Source organism: Armigeres subalbatus, chromosome 2 (assembly GCF_024139115.2).
Source record: "Armigeres subalbatus isolate Guangzhou_Male chromosome 2, GZ_Asu_2, whole genome shotgun sequence".
NCBI classification, from domain to species: Eukaryota; Metazoa; Arthropoda; class Insecta; order Diptera; family Culicidae; genus Armigeres; species Armigeres subalbatus.
Window position 1 is genome coordinate 161,099,973 of NC_085140.1, and position 17,739 is coordinate 161,117,711.

A 17,739-nucleotide genomic window follows, 5' to 3' on the forward strand; every position below is an offset into this window, starting at 1 on the left:
TCTTGAAGGAGGCTTCTGAGCCTCTTGAAAGGAGGCTCTGAGCCTCTTGAAAGGAGGCTTGAGCCTCTTGAAAGGAGGCTTCTGAGCCTCTTGAAAGGAGGCTTCCAGGCCTCTTGAAGGAGGCTTCTGAGCCTCTTGAAAGGAGGCTTCCAGGCCTCTTGAAAGGAGGCCTGAGCCTCTTGAAAGGAGGCTTCTGAGCCTCTTGAAAGGAGGCTTCCAGGCCTCTTGAAAGGAGACTTGAGCCTCTTGAAAGGAGGCTTCTGAGCCTCTTGAAAGGAGGCTTGAGCCTCTTGAAAGGAGGCTCTGAGCCTCTTGAAAGGAGGCTTCCAGGCCTCTTGAAAGGAGGCTTCTGAGCCTCTTGAAAGGAGGCTTCCAGGCCTCTTGAAAGGAGGCTTCTGAGCCTCTTGAAAGGAGGCTTCTGAGCCTCTTGAAAGGAGGCTCTGAGCCTCTTGAAGGAGGCCTGAGCCTCTTGAAAGGAGGCTTCCGAGCCTCTTGAAAGGAGGCTTCCGAGCCTCTTGAAAGGAGGCTTCCGAGCCTCTTGAAAGGAGGCTCTCGAGCCTCTTGAAAGGAGGCTTCCGAGCCTCTTGAAAGGAGGCTTCCGAGCCTCTTGAAAGGAGGCTTCCGAGCCTCTTGAAAGGAGGCTTCCGAGCCTCTTGAAAGGAGGCTTCCGAGCCTCTTGAAAGGAGGCTTCCGAGCCTCTTGAAAGGAGGCTTTCGAGCTTTTTGAAAGGAGGCTTCCGAGTCTTTCGGAGCCTCTAGAAAGGAAGCTTACGAGCTGCTTGGAAGGAGACTTCCAACCCTCTTGCGACGGAGCTTTTTAGCTTTTCGGAAAACGCCATCATGCCTCTCAAATATAGGCCTTCGAGCCTTTAGGTTCTAGATTTTAATCACTCTACGTTTTGTCCCACAGCCCTTAATACACTGTGCTGGTTGTAGTGGCAGGATTCAATAGGTTATGATTCACTAATCACCAAGCATGTTATGTACAATACAAAGTTTTGGAATAAAAAACTACACAATTGTCAATAAGTGTTTATTGGACGTGTAATACATCCGCCATTACGATTTTTTGTCCGAGGTACCCCTGAGGCCAGCGAAAGTACCCTCAGAGGTAGATGTACCCCAGGTTGAGAACCGCTGCAGTAAGTAACATTGTAATTTTTTGTTTTAATTATTTAAATCTTTTGACCCCTGATCTCTCGGAAATTATTCGGTATGGCTACTCTCGTAAGTGAACCAACCCGGGACCCCGAAACTGGACTCAATGGCCACAAAAGGAAACATTTACAACTGTGGAATGAAGGTCACACTTGAGAAAGAGCCCGGCGTGCATCACTCCAATTATTAGTAAAGTCTGAACTAAACTAATTCTCTCGGACGAACATAACTATGCTGATGATAACCATCCCGATTTTTTCATAAAGTAGTTTTCCACGATGTTTTACTATTATTGAATAAAAAATATGTATTTTATCGGGATCCTTTCATTATTTTTCTGCAATTCTTTTCTTGTTTTTGTTCTCAAATTTTCAAATAAAGTCAAACTTGATATTAGGTAATTTTCACCAAACACCGGCGGTAAAAAAACTACCTAATTCGAGGTTCAACCAATTGAACTTAACCCGTTTAATTCAAAATTGGCTTCCCCCACCAACGGTCTAAATTAGGTGACTCGAACCCAATTTTATGTTGTTCGATCTAGCCGTGTGTATTCTGCAGATTTGAACCACGAATTCAACCACCATGAGTGCGTCATTTTAGCTACGGTTCAATCCACTTTGCAATTACTTTCTTGGCAGCAATATATTATTTTATTTCATTTATTTGAAAATTTAAAAACATGAATGAAACACTGCTGGAGAAACCAGAAAATTTGGTTTATTTTGCTTTATATTCAAACTAGAATAGTGGTCGAAAATTTGGAATGAGACTGAATCACTACTGAATAACTGATTTCACTTTAAGTCAGTAAAAATAATGTTTTTGGGTTAGAGACATTTATAGACATATTTTGGGTGTGGTGATAGCGATTAGGTTAAAAAAAATAAAATAAATTAAAGTCGAACAAGTATTTAAATGTACTGAAAAGCTGAAAAAAAGAAGTACAAGGCACTTATTATAAATCTTTGCATATCACAAATTCTTTAACATGTGATGTAAGCAAGCTTTGAAAGCTCAGTGCATATTGCTGGCAATTCGCCAAAAAGTAGGCAATTATATTGCACCTAATGAACGTGAAGGCATTCATGGTAAAATATGGCAACAAGGTATGAATGGAACGAATGGAGTGTTAACCCATCACTACCGGACCATGTCTCATATGTCTATAGATATGAGTAAAATGGTAGAAACAGTTTGAATTTTTGGCCGATGTGTTTAGGCGCATCAACGGTGAAACCTGCACCTGGGCGGAGACTACCGTAGCGTAGTGCCCATTCCTGGACCAGGACCTACAAGAGTAGGTCCGAGCAGCGGTGGACCTATAGGAATAGGTCCGTGTTCCCGGTGGCAGTAGTAGGCAGCGGGTAAGCGGGTGGCACCGCCTCCTGCTGGTCGAAATGCCGCCGGAGGAAGCAGTTCCCGATGACAATCAAGTCAGAGAGCGGGTAGAACTGCTCTCTACTTTGATTGTCGTTCGGAGGTAGCGGCAATCGCTCCGATTAGGAGCGGTGATTGGATCGGTCACGACATTGGGTTGAGTTACTTCCGTGCTGAAAAGTCAACATTGGACCATCAGCCCAAAACGTCTGGCCCATATATTAACTGTCAAAAGTTTAGGCAAGTGCCCTGCGGTGTTTTGCTACTTCTTTTGAAACTATATTATACCACTTTATTATGTACGTCAAACAAGACCGAAAATGTTGGGGAGCATTTTCCATCTAGTTTTAAATCTCAAATAAAACAATGAGTTGTAAAAAATTCTGACGCGTTCAGGATGATTACCTTTATCGGGTCCCGATAAAGAGTTCATTTCAGGACCCAATTGCGATTTTGATCTCCAAACCTGATTATTTTATGTGGAAACCGAGCTTATCTGTGTACAAATTTCCACACTGGTGTACATTAGATCTGTTCACCATTTTTTTTGTGGTTTAAAATTCTGTTTATTTGTCAGTTCATTAACAGTTAAAAGAGTTTACAAATTTAAAAATTAACGTCCAAGTGAAAGTTCAATGAATTTACATCTACAACATCGTTACTTAAATTAACAAAATTGATGTAATTAATAAACATTCGTAGGATCGCTACTCGTTTTCGTTTGTTGATACCTGCCAGTGCAGGTCTCGCTAAATCTTCGAATGAGAGTCTTCTCCATCCATCCATTAGCCCGGTTAGTCTCTGCTGTAGGACCGTCCACGCCTGGCCGACACGAGCACAAGAGCAAAATTTGTGTTGGAGCGTTACTTGTTGTTGGTTCCCGCAATGGGTGCAGTTATCATTTGCTACTCGCTGCATTGTGTATAGTAGCTTCCGATGTTCGATTTTTCCATTTACAAATAAGTACATTTGTGAACGATGGGCTGAAGACAGCTGTTTGACGGCGATGTTTTGCCATGCGCGTGGCCAGTCGATCATCGGACTGTTTTGTTCCACCTTAGGCCGTTCCGTTTGTTGAACGAAATGTTGGTGGATTTGCACGGCGGAGGAGTTTTGTTGAATTTGTTGGGGGATTTGGGATAAGCATGTAAGGATTATTTTGATGTCGGGATGATCTATTGGAATTGCAGGGCGAGGATCAGCGGGGAAGAGGAGGGATCTATAGTACGGAAGGGAATCAATCTCTTTCAGATGTCTGTTCGTGGCCAGACTACGACTTTTAATGGCGGGAATGTGTAGGTTCAAACCACCATGCTCCCTTTTCCTGGTCAACTGCATGATCGGCACGCGAACGACTATTGCTTTCCACAGGAACGTCCCCATCGTCGCTGTTATCTTCGCCGTGTGTATTCCTAGTGGAGGCAGCACCGACGAGAGGTACCACAATTTGGAAGTGCCGAAGGTGTTCAACATTATTATCTTCTGGTGCAGCGTCAGCGTACGATGAGACTGCAACCACATTTGTTGAGAAAATTTACCCACCAGCACGTTTCAGTTCAGCGTCGTCATCAATCGAATCGAATTTGCGAAAGTGATACCCAGAATTTTGACTACGTTTGCCGTTTGCAGCCACTTACCTTCGCAGTATCCGACATTTATTGCAATTGTTTTGCGCAAATTTAATTTTGCGCCGGCTGCAACAGAGAATCGGTTGAATATTTTTATATTTATTTCATTTCTATCCGTGCCTCCGCTGTGACGACGACGCTGATGTCGTCCTCATATGCCACAAGCAGATCCTCCCCACAGGCTTGCTCTACACTCAAAATAATTGTCACTTAATTTCCACTATAAAAATCAGGTAGGCTTTAAAAATCGACGTTTATGATGACCTTACTTGTGTCTAATAAAACTTACTCACATGTCATATGCATACCAAAAAGAAATGTAGTGAAATTTAAATGAAAACGTAGAAAACAATATCTATGTTCTTTTCTAGTAAATACTACTTGTCACGAATGTATGAAAAATATATGAGTGGGGTACTCAGACCGAAGTGTATGTTTTCGATCAATCGCTAATGAAAAATTGTTCAAAAATGTCATAAGATCAATCTACAAAAATAAATCTGAGTATGAAATAAATATTTCATTACTCTGTTTTTGGTCCCGTCCGCTTCTAGTGGACGGGAATTTTTATCACTAACACGGATATTTCTCAAACTATAATGCCAATTCACTTAAAATCTATGTGTTTGTTGAAATTTCAATTCACTTAAATTTAATTACATTTTTTAAGTGAATTGAGAGCTGTGAGTACCATCACTAACGAAATATTTAAGTTTTACAATCGAACCTAGATGGAAAAAATCTACATATGTTTTCCAGTAACTTCTAAGTGAAAATTATTTTGAGTGTAGTCTGCATACCAGTGGATGTAGATACAAAACAAATAGATGCATGGACAACGGATCCCCTTGTCGCACCGACCGTGCGATCTCGAACGAACGAGAAAGGTGTCCATTGATTAGCAGCCGGGATGTGGACCGACTGGCAATGCGCGAGAGCAGAGAGATAAGTTCCACGTTGAAACCGAGCGACCGCATGGTGTCGAACAGAAACGAATGCCGCACCCGATCGAAGGCGTTCTCCAGATCGAAGCTGATTAGCTTACCGGCATGTCGGTGGTGACGGAGACTGGCAATCCGATCTTTCAGAGCAAGAGTGGCCTGAAAGATGTTGCGTTCTGAATTCGAACATTTCTGTCCGTTGCTCGGAATGTGGTGGATCTGCATAACGCGTTCCATCCGGGTTTTTAGGATGCGAGAGAACAGTTTGTAATCGCTGTTGAGCAGCGATATGGGCCGGTACGCTCGGGCCGTGTTATCACCTCCTTTTTTCTTTACTAGTACGATGATGCCCTCCACGAAGGCATGGGGAACATTACCAGTGAGTGCTTCATTGAGAAGCAAGTTCAGCTCACGGTGAATGACGTCCACCACCAATCCATCCATCCATGACCCGTAGTTCCCATCACCAATCCATCCATGACCCGTAGTTTCTACGTTGTCTAGTCCAGTATTGCCACTTATATTGGAACTCGGCAACGTTTTCTTCGGTAAGGAGATGCGGTCTAATGGCCCAGAAACCACGCCCGGGCTCGTGCCCAAGAGGGGGGGAGACAGAGTCTTACCGTTATCGCTTTATGGTCTGTAAAGCAGCAGACGTGGGTAAAAGCAGACTGCAATTTGTCACGTAGTCCCCGACTAACGTAAATACGATCAAGTCGAGATCGCGCATTCCGATTGATGTATGTGTAGCCTGCATCACGTGGGCATAGCTTCTCCCATGCATCGTGTAGCTGCAGCTGTTGGACGGCAGCTTTTAGGGATGGGCTTATATTCGGGCTGGACGAGTCGCATGCACGCAGTACGCAGTTGAAATCGCCAGCGAAGATGACGTTTGTGGTGTGGTGACGGAGGTAGTACGCCAGCGTGCCGTTGAAAAAATCTTCTCTGGCCGCTCGCTGCGCAGTGCCGGAGGGAGCGTAAACGTTGCAGATGGTCGTGTCGTGCACTCGCAGTGCGATCAATCGGCTATCCAGGCTCTTCTCCACGTGAGTGACCTGGATGTGCTCCTTCACCGCAACAGCTGTGCCTCTCCTCGTATGGTCTACATTTGCGAAAACGACAAAGCCAGGCAAGGAAAGCTGTTCGTTCTCAACTTCTTGTAGACACACGATATCGAGGCTTTGATTGCTGATAAAGGTTCGGAGCGCGTTGAGCTTCGTGGGGTTCGTGATTGTGCCGATGTTGATGGATCCAAGGTTGTACGACGTAAGAGCCATTTATGGAAGAGAATCCACACCCTGCTCGTCGTCACTGTCGTCGCAACGTTGTTTTTTTTCCGGGTGGACGTCCTCGGCTTCGCCCGCTTCTTGTGGAAGTTGACGACTCATCTGTTTCGTTGCCGGCCACATAGGGGTATTTCGCCATTCTAGCCGGAATAAAGTTAAATTTTCAAAATTGTCCTAGAGCAGTCTAAATATGTCTCAAACTTCTCTGAATAGTAGACGAGCCACTCCTAGTACTAGGTTTTCTATTTAGATTTAAAGTTTCACCACTACACTTCTAGAAAGTTAGGGGTTTTTCATTGAGAAAATTACCGGTTTTTCTGTTGAATTTGATTACGTTCGGTATGTTTTATTGTGGTCAAATATTTGTCACAGTAATCCACAGATCAGTACATACCATGAAAAAGTAGACAAAATAGTATCATGTAAACGTGTTTTTGACAAGAATAAATTATTCTGAACAGAAATACAAAAGAGTAATTCGAAGTCCATTTTCGAGCTAAAACTAGTTAATGTTCCTCATATTTTCAATAAGCATAAAACACTTATTCGATGATATTCGGTAATATTTCATTATAGAGAGGACGCATTTATGTCTATATTTTAGGATCCCAAAGAAAAATCTTGCGCAAATTTGCGCCATTTTGAAAGCGGATGTTTTTAGTTTGGTACTGTATTCAAGGCATTTATGACCTATATCATACATTCAACATCCCTATGAAAAGAGGAAGAGTCATAGAGCAATTTCCATGACGCCATCTTTTAGCTCTATGTTTCCCCTTGCAAATACATAGAGTTGAACTGATTTCGGTAGAAGCGATGACGAGAACGAATTAATTAAAATTATCAATGTTTTTCAGGGTTTTAAAGGGTAAAGCACATGCGTTGCGTTGCGTTGCGTTGCGTTGCGTTGGTAACGGAGTATTTCGTAGATTGCATACTTATAGCTGTCATGTATATCTTTAACTTCCTTACTCCAAATGCTTATGGAATACTATTTGGGAATTAATAGCAATCCAAATGGAGGTCCGAGAAGAGAAAGCATGAAAACTACCATTGCTGGCCACGCCCATCTTCTCCGTTACAAGGAAAGGGAAGGAAATGATGATATGACATCTACTTAACAAGAGGCCAGCGACTCACCGACGCCCTCATAGATGTCAAGGAGTTGGATGGTTGGGAGGGATGTTGTATGGGAATCATCACTATAAGCAAGTGATAACAGAATGCATTTCGTAAATACGTTGGGAGTTACGTTGCTAAGAAAGTTATTGTAATTCCGTTATCCTTTGTCGTCCTGGGATGGGGCAAGGTATTTAATCTGTGCCCTGGCTAATAAGCCTAGGTTCAAGCGCCATTGATCGCTCTCTGAAACGAGATATATAAACACTTGCAAACTCAATTCCCTTCTTCAACAACGTTATTATATATATAAAAAAATAATGATAATTATGATATGATTGCAAACGCTATGATTATGATTGTTGGTTAATCTTAGCAAAGTTTTCAAAGAGATTCATATCGGATATCCAAATAAATACCCAAAAACGTGTCTCACATTTTTGTACACACACACCTTTTTAAAATAGGTTCTAGGATCTTTTAAAATAGGTGTTCAATTGTTCATCCATCGTGAGAATAAACAATTAATCACTCAAAGTGAGCGATTGATCATTTGAATGTGAAGAAAAAAAAAAACTTCAACGCCATCTCTATTTCTTCAAAGAAGGGGCGTCAAGGTAGCAATGCTTTTATTTGAAACTATGCAGTAAAAAACATCATTGACAAAACTGCGTCTGGCACCTCCATCCAGAATCAAATTATTAATGTTGTTACAACTCCAGAGTGTCAAAATCTACTGAGCATTCCATGACACGATGGAGCCACACAAAAAAGCGGCGCTTATCGAAATCCTGGATCATATTTTAAGGATTGTTACCGAAACAGTTATGCAAACGTACGCTGGAACCATGACGATGAACGATTAAATGAATTTTTAAAAGGCAAAAAGCACGAGAAGTATAAGTTGATTATATCATAGTTTTTGTATAAATATATTAAGATCAATAATGTAGGCAAGTAAAAATAATAGTATGATAAGAGTAAGTGTGTGCAATGCAAATACTATCTGTATTGAACGATTGACTATTTGAACAAAACAGAAAAATATAAAAGCTGCAAATTTTTAATGTTACAAATCACATGTTCTAGAGTAACACAGAGCTCCCATCAAATAAATAACGGAATAAAAAAAATCACCTGTTCCACATGGTAAGAAGAAAATCTTATAAATTGAAACATTATTTAGTTCTGTGCATCGGTCCCTCTAACATGTAATAAGAGCGCTGCATGTACAAGTCAGGAGTTCTTTGTTTACAAGTTAAATCTAAAAAAAATGCAATTTCCGCAGCGATATTTTAGAAGTTTTTCGCATGGTTTGAGTTACTAATCATTATTATTTGCATCTATAGGCTTTCCGTTCCCTACCAAGTGAAACTAGGGTATTATGGTGTATAAGGTAGAAAAAGGAACATCCTCACCAATTTTCTGCTGATTCATTCCGACAGTTTCAAGGTCTCAAAAACCAGCTCCTAATGGGAAGAAATTGAACTCATACACTACACTGCACCATATTTAAATTTGTAAAGCTGCACACCACACACCAGAACAAAACCGCGGAAAACTGAGCCAACACTCACGCACTCCGCGGAAGCTATCTCTTCGTAATTCTAGTCGGAAAAATGTTGGGGGCATAGCACTAGTCAAACTGGAAAATCATCGAAAGTCAGTTTTAAAGGGTAAAGCACATGGGTCAAAAAGTGAAAATTAAGAAAACTGATATTTCAGCTAAATTATCATCACAGTATCTTAAAATAAGGTGAAATATAGCAGTTTGAGGGATAAAATAATTTATTCCGGCTAGATTGCGAAAATACCCCTATGTGCGGCGGTTCGGCTTTGGGATCGAGTCGCAGGTTTTTTTTAACAAGTCGACCAAGACTACGTCAGCGCCGTATGTTTGTGTTTGCAATGACGACGACGACGAGCTGCGCGCCCTTTGCAGGTGCAGTAGCGGGCTTGGGGACATCATTCGTGCGTTGCTCGGTGGTTGGCTGGTTGATATTATTGTTGAGCCAGACGGTTCGGTCTGACTCGCTGGCTTAGGCAGCTCGGGAAAAGTCTCCAGCGATGTTGGTGGTGGAGCGACAGTACGCTGTTCAGCCGGTTTGACGATCGAAGGTTTCGCGCCGCTCGTCTTCTTCGGTTGCGATCGTGGCCCAGCTTGTTTCGTCACGTTGGCGTAGCTCTTCTGGACCAGCAGTTTCTTGTTCTGCACACAAGATATACCAGTGTGGGCTTGCTCTTTGCAGTGTTTGCATGAGGAAATCTGCCCCTTGTAGACGATGTATGCCTGCTGACCAACGATTGTGACCCACGAATCAATATTTCGCTGGACCAGCATACGCGCCGACCATATGCCGAGCGGAATCCCACCAAACTCAAAGCCATTACCCCACGTCAACTCTCGCAGCGAAATCACTTCACCGAACGCACTGAGAAACTCGATGATCTTCTCTTCGGAAACGTTTTCCGGCAAATCGTGCTCCTTCACTTCAACACTTCCATCTTCCATCGTTATTCGCAACTTGTGCTTCTTCCCAGCAATGTCCACTTCATGTTTTTCGTCGTGTTCGTCCACGATATTTTGTGCGAGCGTCAGGTCTTTAACCTTGACGAACGCACATTGTTCACCGCGGTGACACTGGAATCTCACAACATCTTCTTTCTTCAGTCCTAAAACTGTGTTGCAGAAGCTATGCACCTTCTCAAAAGACGGCTTCACAGGGAAGCGCGAGTAAGCTATACGAAAAGTATTTTCACGCCTCATCGCGGATCACTAAAGCACGACGCGGCACGGACGGGTGAAAAATAAACCACTGGATTTAATCGCTTGACTTTCGGAGAGTGCAATCGAAAATACTGCTCGTCTCAGAAGCTGAGCGGTAACTGTCACCATTTTCAAAAATATTTCAGATTCAAAGTGCCACCCCTCTATTTCAATGAGTATCTTAAATGGAGTCTTCTGACCAATTTTCAGCCAAATCCATGGAGATTTAGAGGTGCATCAAACGAGATTTGTGATTTTTCAGACTTTTTCTTAAAAATGTCATCTGAATGCATCAATTTAACTCCACATAATAAAAGCATTATTCGTTGATAGCTTCTTTAAACTATTATCTACCACTTCGTCATTGATACTAGGATGTTTAGAGAACTTCTTCTATGACTTTTCAGTAGATTTAGCTGAAAAAAATGCCTAAAAACAAGAAAAATAATTTTAGGTGCTTCTGGGGGTAGTATAAATTTTCAATATGTGCCCAATTCAATTATTCCGTTTATTTCTTTTGAGTAGTGCGGAACTTTCGTCCATACATCACTTTGTTCTGAAAAATAAGCTTCGGCATATAATAATGCAGTTTTCAAGAAATACTAAACATTTGAATAGGGTAGTCAAGCAAGACCATTCCCCCATGCTAAAACAAAGGTAACCATGATTTATGAGCAATGTCATCCAGTATGCTCGACCCACTGATATGGATCTAGAGTGGGTTAGGTGGTAGTGTCAGGGCCTGCAGATCAAGAGGTCCACGTTTCGCGAGTTTTGTTCCAGTGTTTTATTTTAACTTTCCGGGACTCGCACCATTGTAAATAGAACAACAACTTCGTCGCTTGTCGTTCACAAAAGGGGCTGGACTGCAGGGGTGGTTCAGGACCATGCGAGTCCCAGAAGGTTATACGACATTGCTCTGAACAAATCAATATTGTTGCAGAGTAATTTCTGTAAAAACTATTTTTTTTGTAAAACTCGATCATTCACTCACCCCGGCAGGCAATCTTTCGATGAAGTAAAAATAAGAATACAATTGAGAGGGTATTTTACTCATGATCATTTTTCATATCTCATATCAGTAAAAGTTGGTACAAATGTATTGATCAATTTTAGAATCTAAACTAATCATATAACATATGATATGCAAAACGTATAATAGGATGAAACTATGTATGAGTGCTTCAGCTGCATCAAAACTCGATTTTCCTCTCCACGGGTAGTTTGTCCTCATTTTCGTTCTTCTCCATACTATCGGCATCAAAACTTTCCCACATAATGTGTCCGTCTTCACCAACCACATTTCCTTTGTCGTCCAGCTCGAAGTGTAGCGTATGGGATATCTCATCGAAATCGTGCGACACCATATCGTCATCTTCACTGAACCACGCTTTCCAACGTATCAACTCTTCAATCTCCTCACGGAACGAGATTACATCGTTGAAGACCTCGTATAAGTTGTCCTGACAGTTGGCCGGACCAAAGGATTTTACACCAGCCAGATAGGTGTAGGAATGCACTCCGTCATGTTTCGTGTAGAAAAGGGGTCCCCCGGATATTGGAACCGCGCAGGATTTCACTTTGGGCACCTCGCAGGTAAGCGACTTGTTTATGGTTTTGGTTATTTGACAAGCTTCATAGCACGCCAAGAAATTATCTGAAGTGATATTAATTTCAAGTTTAAGGTACTCAGAACGACACTCATCAAAAGGAACCATTCGCATGGTAGATGATTTTAGCTGTTTGGGATGCTCAGCTCTATGATTCCACGTTATCAGGTTGTAGTATGCCACGGGTTCTTCGACTGGTGGAAGGCACACAGGTTTCACACTATCTGCAGAGAAATGGTGTTTATTTTTAAATACTTGTGAAAATTGAATCTGTTAATCAAATTCAGCAAACCTGTGATGTCGGCTTTTTGGGCCAATCGCAAAACGTTTATGTCAAAACCGAATTGAATAGTTCTGGACATTTCGGAAAACAAATGCTCTGAAATTTCAATGGCTTGAACACCACTCTTATCCATGTTGTAAGGATCCCAGCCGACATATCTCGAGCCCAATATTACGTGTAGTCTGAAACAATTTTTTAAAGGTAAAAATTCATACAGAACGTAATTGTTAAGTCTAATATAATTTACAGTGTACGATATTTTCGGTTTTCCGTGCATTTTGAAGACGTTATTACGAATTCCGGATGAATCAATACGCCATGGCAATCAGTAACGTTAAACCGACCCCAGAACAGATATGCCAACTGCGCAATCCACGTTTGTTGTGGTGGCGATGTGAGTGAGTTTTCAGATTCCACGTACGATCCAACTCCGCAATCTTCTAATCCAAGAAGGTTGTGTTTGGTAGGAAAAGCATGTTTCTCAATCCATTTTTGATAGTATGATAATTCCATGAATTGTATATTTCTTAGTTTCTCACACGAATCATCCAATTTTGAATTGGGTTCTAATCTGGTGACAATTCCTCTAATATGCCAAACATCTTTATATTTAATGTATATTTCACCATCACTATTTTTCAAGCAGACTTCGAGTGGAACATTGCTTTTAAGACAATAATTTTTAACCCTACTTGACGCGGTATGCTTGAAGCAACCTTCAAAGTTTCCAACAGTTACATTCACCTCACTAAGGGCAAGTTCCTGCATCTTATTTCCTTTCGCCAAACCCCAACCAACTATCGTCATTTGCATTCCTTGATTTTTCTGGTCATCAAAATCATTGTTTGGCCAAAGACAGACGGGTGAGATATAATTGGTAAATTTGATAGCGTCAGTCATCTTAAGTAACGCCAAATCATTTTTTCCAAGCTTCTGGTCGTAGCCACCGTACCGAATTACGGTAGAGATGTTCGCTTTCTTCGTGTGCTGTTGAAAAATACCGAGATCCGTTATTCCCATAACGACTTGAAACTCATTCGGAAGTTTTGGTTCTTGCTCACTAGTGAAGGTGACATGGGCCACTGTCAAAACGAACCACTCGCTGATAAGTGCTCCACTGGCTAAATACCCGTTGGTGTTGTTCAGGACAGCAACATGCCACGGCCAGACAGCGAAGGGTTCCCTCAAAACTTCGGCTCCATTTTCTCCTATGTGCCAGATTACGCCGCACGGGAATACTAATGGTGGATATTATGAGCAGTTATACCACTTCACCAAGAAACAATAGTTCAAAAGTTACCTGTTATAAAATGAAGGGATAACAGTAGACATATTTGCGTAGGAAAAATCCTTAGCACATCCATTGAATAATAATGATCAAAACACACTGCTAGAAGGCGCTGATTTGTTGATAAGCTACGTTGATACATGCATGTATGTGGGCATGCCTTCGTTGAATCTAATAATCTAGGTTCTTATTTCATTTTGATTCTGATTTGTTATGTTCGGAAAGGCTATAAAATTAATTGAATAAATATTTGAAACATACATTTAACGTGTCGGTATATATTTGATAGCATACAAAATCACACATGGATGATATGATTGGCAAGTGTTCACAACTGTTGAGTAGTTATCGTAATGTTCGAAAGAAAAAGTGAAAACATTCAAACTAGGAGAGATCCACCCGCATAAGACGTACGATGCCTCTGGGTCTGCCTCTGCTACGATGTCCTGCCGGATTCCAGTTCAGTTCAAGAAGCATTACCGAGCGATAATTTCCGCAAAGTGAGGGTGATGATGATGATGATGATGATGATGATGGTCCCGCCACATACCCCTACAAAGGTTTGAGCTAGACGATTTATCTTTAAGATATTTAATTGTGATCAATTTAATCAGATTTTGCAAAACAATAAACGATCCGATTATTTTCACAGATATAAACAACAATACAAATTATCATCGCTTTCCAGCAAAAAATATAAATAAGTAAAAAGAACCGTTGAGTTCTACTGCAGATGTTCGCAAGCATCATCAGTGATACAGCGAGTCCGATACAAATACAAAACTTGTGATACCTCTCGCATGATGCCAAAAGTTTCGTCAGGAAGCGCGTACTCAAACCATTCTCGCTAGTACCAATCAATTTACTGTACAAAGCTCGACAACATTCAAAACTTGTGTTACCTCTCCGTAGATACCAAAAGTTTCGAGAAAATCGCGTTCTATCTGAGAGCTCCCTACTTTTCTGTAGTATCTTTCAAACAGTTTCAAATATTTCAAATTGTAGTGATAAATACAAAAAGTCATTTATACCTGTATTACGCGCGCGATTCTCAAACTTTCGTAGACTACACATAAAGAATAAAAGTTAAAACACATCAACAAATAAAATACCATCATCATCCTCGAGGCGAACAATATAGTCTATAAGCGCCCTAATGAAATAACAAATCATTTACATTCGTCCAAACAAAAATATCCGTTATCACAAACTTCGTCAAGATACACAATTAGTCAATAATGAAAACTTAAATAAATAGCTGTTTAAAAAAACAGTTTTCACGTGTGAAATGCAAAATCTCTTGAACTGTGATAGTGTACTTGCTCGCTTGATATGTGCAGGCATCGAATTGAAAACATTTATTTCTTTATAAAACAATGAATTTTGTGAAGCACCATGCAAAAAATAAGGTGTTCTTATTTCTTCCGCGTTTCTAGTATTATATCCATAAATGTCACTTCCTCTTTCAATTCAATTACACAAATATCGTGGCATCAATCTATTTATTATATAAAAAATGAACACCATAGTCAAATAAACAATTCTCTGCTTCACTGATAACCATTGTAAAGCGTCCAACAAAAAGGAGGAGGAAGTGAATCTATTACATCTTAAAATCAAACGCATTACTTTATTCTGCAAACGCTGTAACCTCGATATTTGTGTTTCATTAGCTAGAAATAAAATGGAAGCACAAAAGTCCAAGTGAGGAGAGATGATTGACTTGTACAACTGTATTTTACTCGCAACAGTTAATTCGTTTTTTAATCGGCATAAAATTCCATACTTCTTGGCTATTTTCTTGATGACATTGTTGATATGAGAATCAAATTTCAATTTATCATCAATAATCACGCCAAGATATTTAATTTCCCGAACGCGATCAAGTGTTTCATCATCAATTTGAACGGAAACATTACCAATGACTCGATTTCGCGAAATTACCATGTATTTAGTTTTGCTTACATTCAATTTCAACTGTTTGTACTTCAACCATCTACTTAAAGAACGCAAATCTGTATTCAAGCGTGAAACTGCATCTTCGATAGTTCTAGCTGCAATGAATAATACGGTGTCATCCGCGAATAGATTAATATTACAAAATCGTAAAACCCGTCCCATGTCATTAATAGGGTAAGACGGTATAATATGCCCCCCCTAAGGCAACTCCTTGATAACTTTTTACTTTTCAACGCAATTTATGCAAACTTTGTGTTTTTTGGTAGTCCAGGAAGTCGCAAATGCATTGCCGTGAGTAGTCATATAAAAATATTACAGATAACACGTAATAAAGTTTTTTTAAAAAGTCGTGAAAAAATGAATTTTAAAAAGTGCCTGGGCAATACGCCCCACCTCAACCAAAGTCATTTAATAGTCCTTCATTAGTATTTTATCAATTCTATAATAAAAAGGCTACAAATCGTTATGCGCTTGACATTAAAAAACCAACATAGGCCCATTCAAACAGGTATGAATTACATTTCAATATTTTCCATACAATTTGGAAGCAACTGCTGCAGGCTCGCTGCGCTTGTGTCCAGTTGGTAAGGGCATATCGTCCTGTCTACACTGGGGCGTTTTGGCCAGTAAAATATGTTTTCGAAAATCGTTACATTTTTGAAGATGGAAGCAATTTTATATCATATTAACCACTGAGAAAAGTAATTTTATTGCCCAACTGAGTGTTCCAGTGCAAGTTTTGCGGACAGTATGCCAGAGTCGCTCCAGAATGTTCAGCAAACAAACATTAAAAGTTACTTCAAAACTGTGACTTTTTGTATTTTGCAAATATTTTCATTAAGTAATACAAAAATATTCCCATATTCACATAGGATGATGGTTTTACAAATATGTATAGGTACCAACTGAATTTGACCTCTAGTTAGTTATAGTTTTCTAGAAATCAAAGGGGGGCGTTTTGGCCAGGTGGGGCGCATTATACCGTCTTACCCTATACATAATAAATAGAACGGTACATTCAAAGTTAATTGCCTATATGCCGGGTATTAAGCCACCCGGAGTGGAAATTAATTACTATGTCTGAAACTTGATTATGCATATGTACAACATGTGATAGATTTAGTTCGGAAAAGATTGGAGGGTAACCGCCCCTTCGGTGGGGTTTGATCCCACGACCCCAGTTCGCATGACAGGTGCTTTCCCTACTAAGCTACGAAGGACCTCCGTCGTCCACCGCAGCTTAGCGGGTACTGATGAAACCAAATTCCCAGCACCAGGTACCAGCCGATCTCTCGCAATACATTTTCAGAACTAACTCTCTCAAATGTATTTTTGTACACATCATGTCAACCAAGTAGGATGAGTATTTAGTATTGTCCGGCTCCTACGTGTTGGGATCTGACGACCAAACTGGCACAACCTCACACAACCCTACTTCATTGAGCGCCGTTGCTGATGAAGCAAGTGTGTAGGAGCCGGACAATACTAAATACTCATCCTACTTGGTTGACATGATGTGTACAAAAATACATTTGAGAGAGTTAGTTCTGAAAATGTATTGCGAGAGATCGGCTGGTACCTGGTGCTGGGAATTTGGTTTCATCAGTACCCGCTAAGCTGCGGTGGACGACGGAGGTCCTTCGTAGCTTAGTAGGGAAAGCACCTGTCATGCGAACTGGGGTCGTGGGATCAAACCCCACCGAAGGCGCGGTTACCCTCCAATACCTTTTCCGAACTAAATCTATCACATGTTGTACATATGCATAATCAAGTTTCAGACATAGTAATTAATTTCCACTCCGGGTGGCTTAATACCCGGCATATAGGCAATTAACTTTGAATGTACTGATCTCGAGTGGCGATCTCTCTTCGCTTGTGTGGTCGTGTTGGGATCTGACGACCAAACTGGCACAACCTCACACAACCCTACTTCATTGAGCGCCGTTGCTGATGAAGCAATTGTGTAGGAGCCGGACAATACTAAATACTCATCCTACTTGGTTGACATGATGTGTACAAAAATACATTTGAGAGAGTTAGTTCTGAAAATGTATTGCGAGAGATCGGCTGGTACCTGGTGCTGGGAATTTGGTTTCATCAGTACCCGCTAAGCTGCGGTGGACGACTGAGGTCCTTCGTAGCTTAGTAGGGAAAGCACCTGTCATGCGAACTGGGGTCGTGGGATCAAACCCCACCGAAGGGGCGGTTACCCTCCAATACCTTTTCCGAACTAAATCTATCACATGTTGTACATATGCATAATCAAGTTTCAGACATAGAAATAGAACGGGCCCTAATACACTTCCTTGTGGAACACCAAG

The 17,739-nt window shown here is 40.9% G+C and overlaps 1 protein-coding gene across 1 annotated transcript; it reads right to left on the reverse strand.

Annotated features, from left to right (window-relative positions):
* Positions 1 to 11,316: 11,316 nt before the first annotated feature.
* LOC134215388 (uncharacterized) lies at positions 11,317 to 13,673 on the reverse strand. Its single transcript, XM_062694591.1, has 4 exons — positions 13,472 to 13,673; positions 12,419 to 13,409; positions 12,181 to 12,353; positions 11,317 to 12,112 (listed from the first exon to the last, which is right to left on the reverse strand). Exons 1-4 carry the CDS (start codon positions 13,599 to 13,601, stop codon positions 11,472 to 11,474), a joined length of 1,935 nt encoding a protein of 644 aa, XP_062550575.1. The 5' UTR covers positions 13,602 to 13,673; the 3' UTR covers positions 11,317 to 11,471.
* Between the last annotated feature and the right edge of the window lie 4,066 nt (positions 13,674 to 17,739).

Excerpts from the sequence above, each read along its gene's own strand:
- LOC134215388 (XM_062694591.1), bottom strand. The coding sequence starts at position 13,601 with ATGTATCAACGTAGCTTATCAACAAATCAGCGCCTTCTAGCAGTGTGT. Across the intron at positions 13,410-13,471 it reads ATCCCTTCATTTTATAACAG|TATTCCCGTGCGGCGTAATC; the intron begins GTAACTTTTGAA and ends ATCCACCATTAG. Across the intron at positions 12,354-12,418 it reads AACCGAAAATATCGTACACT|ACTACACGTAATATTGGGCT; the intron begins GTAAATTATATT and ends AAATTGTTTCAG.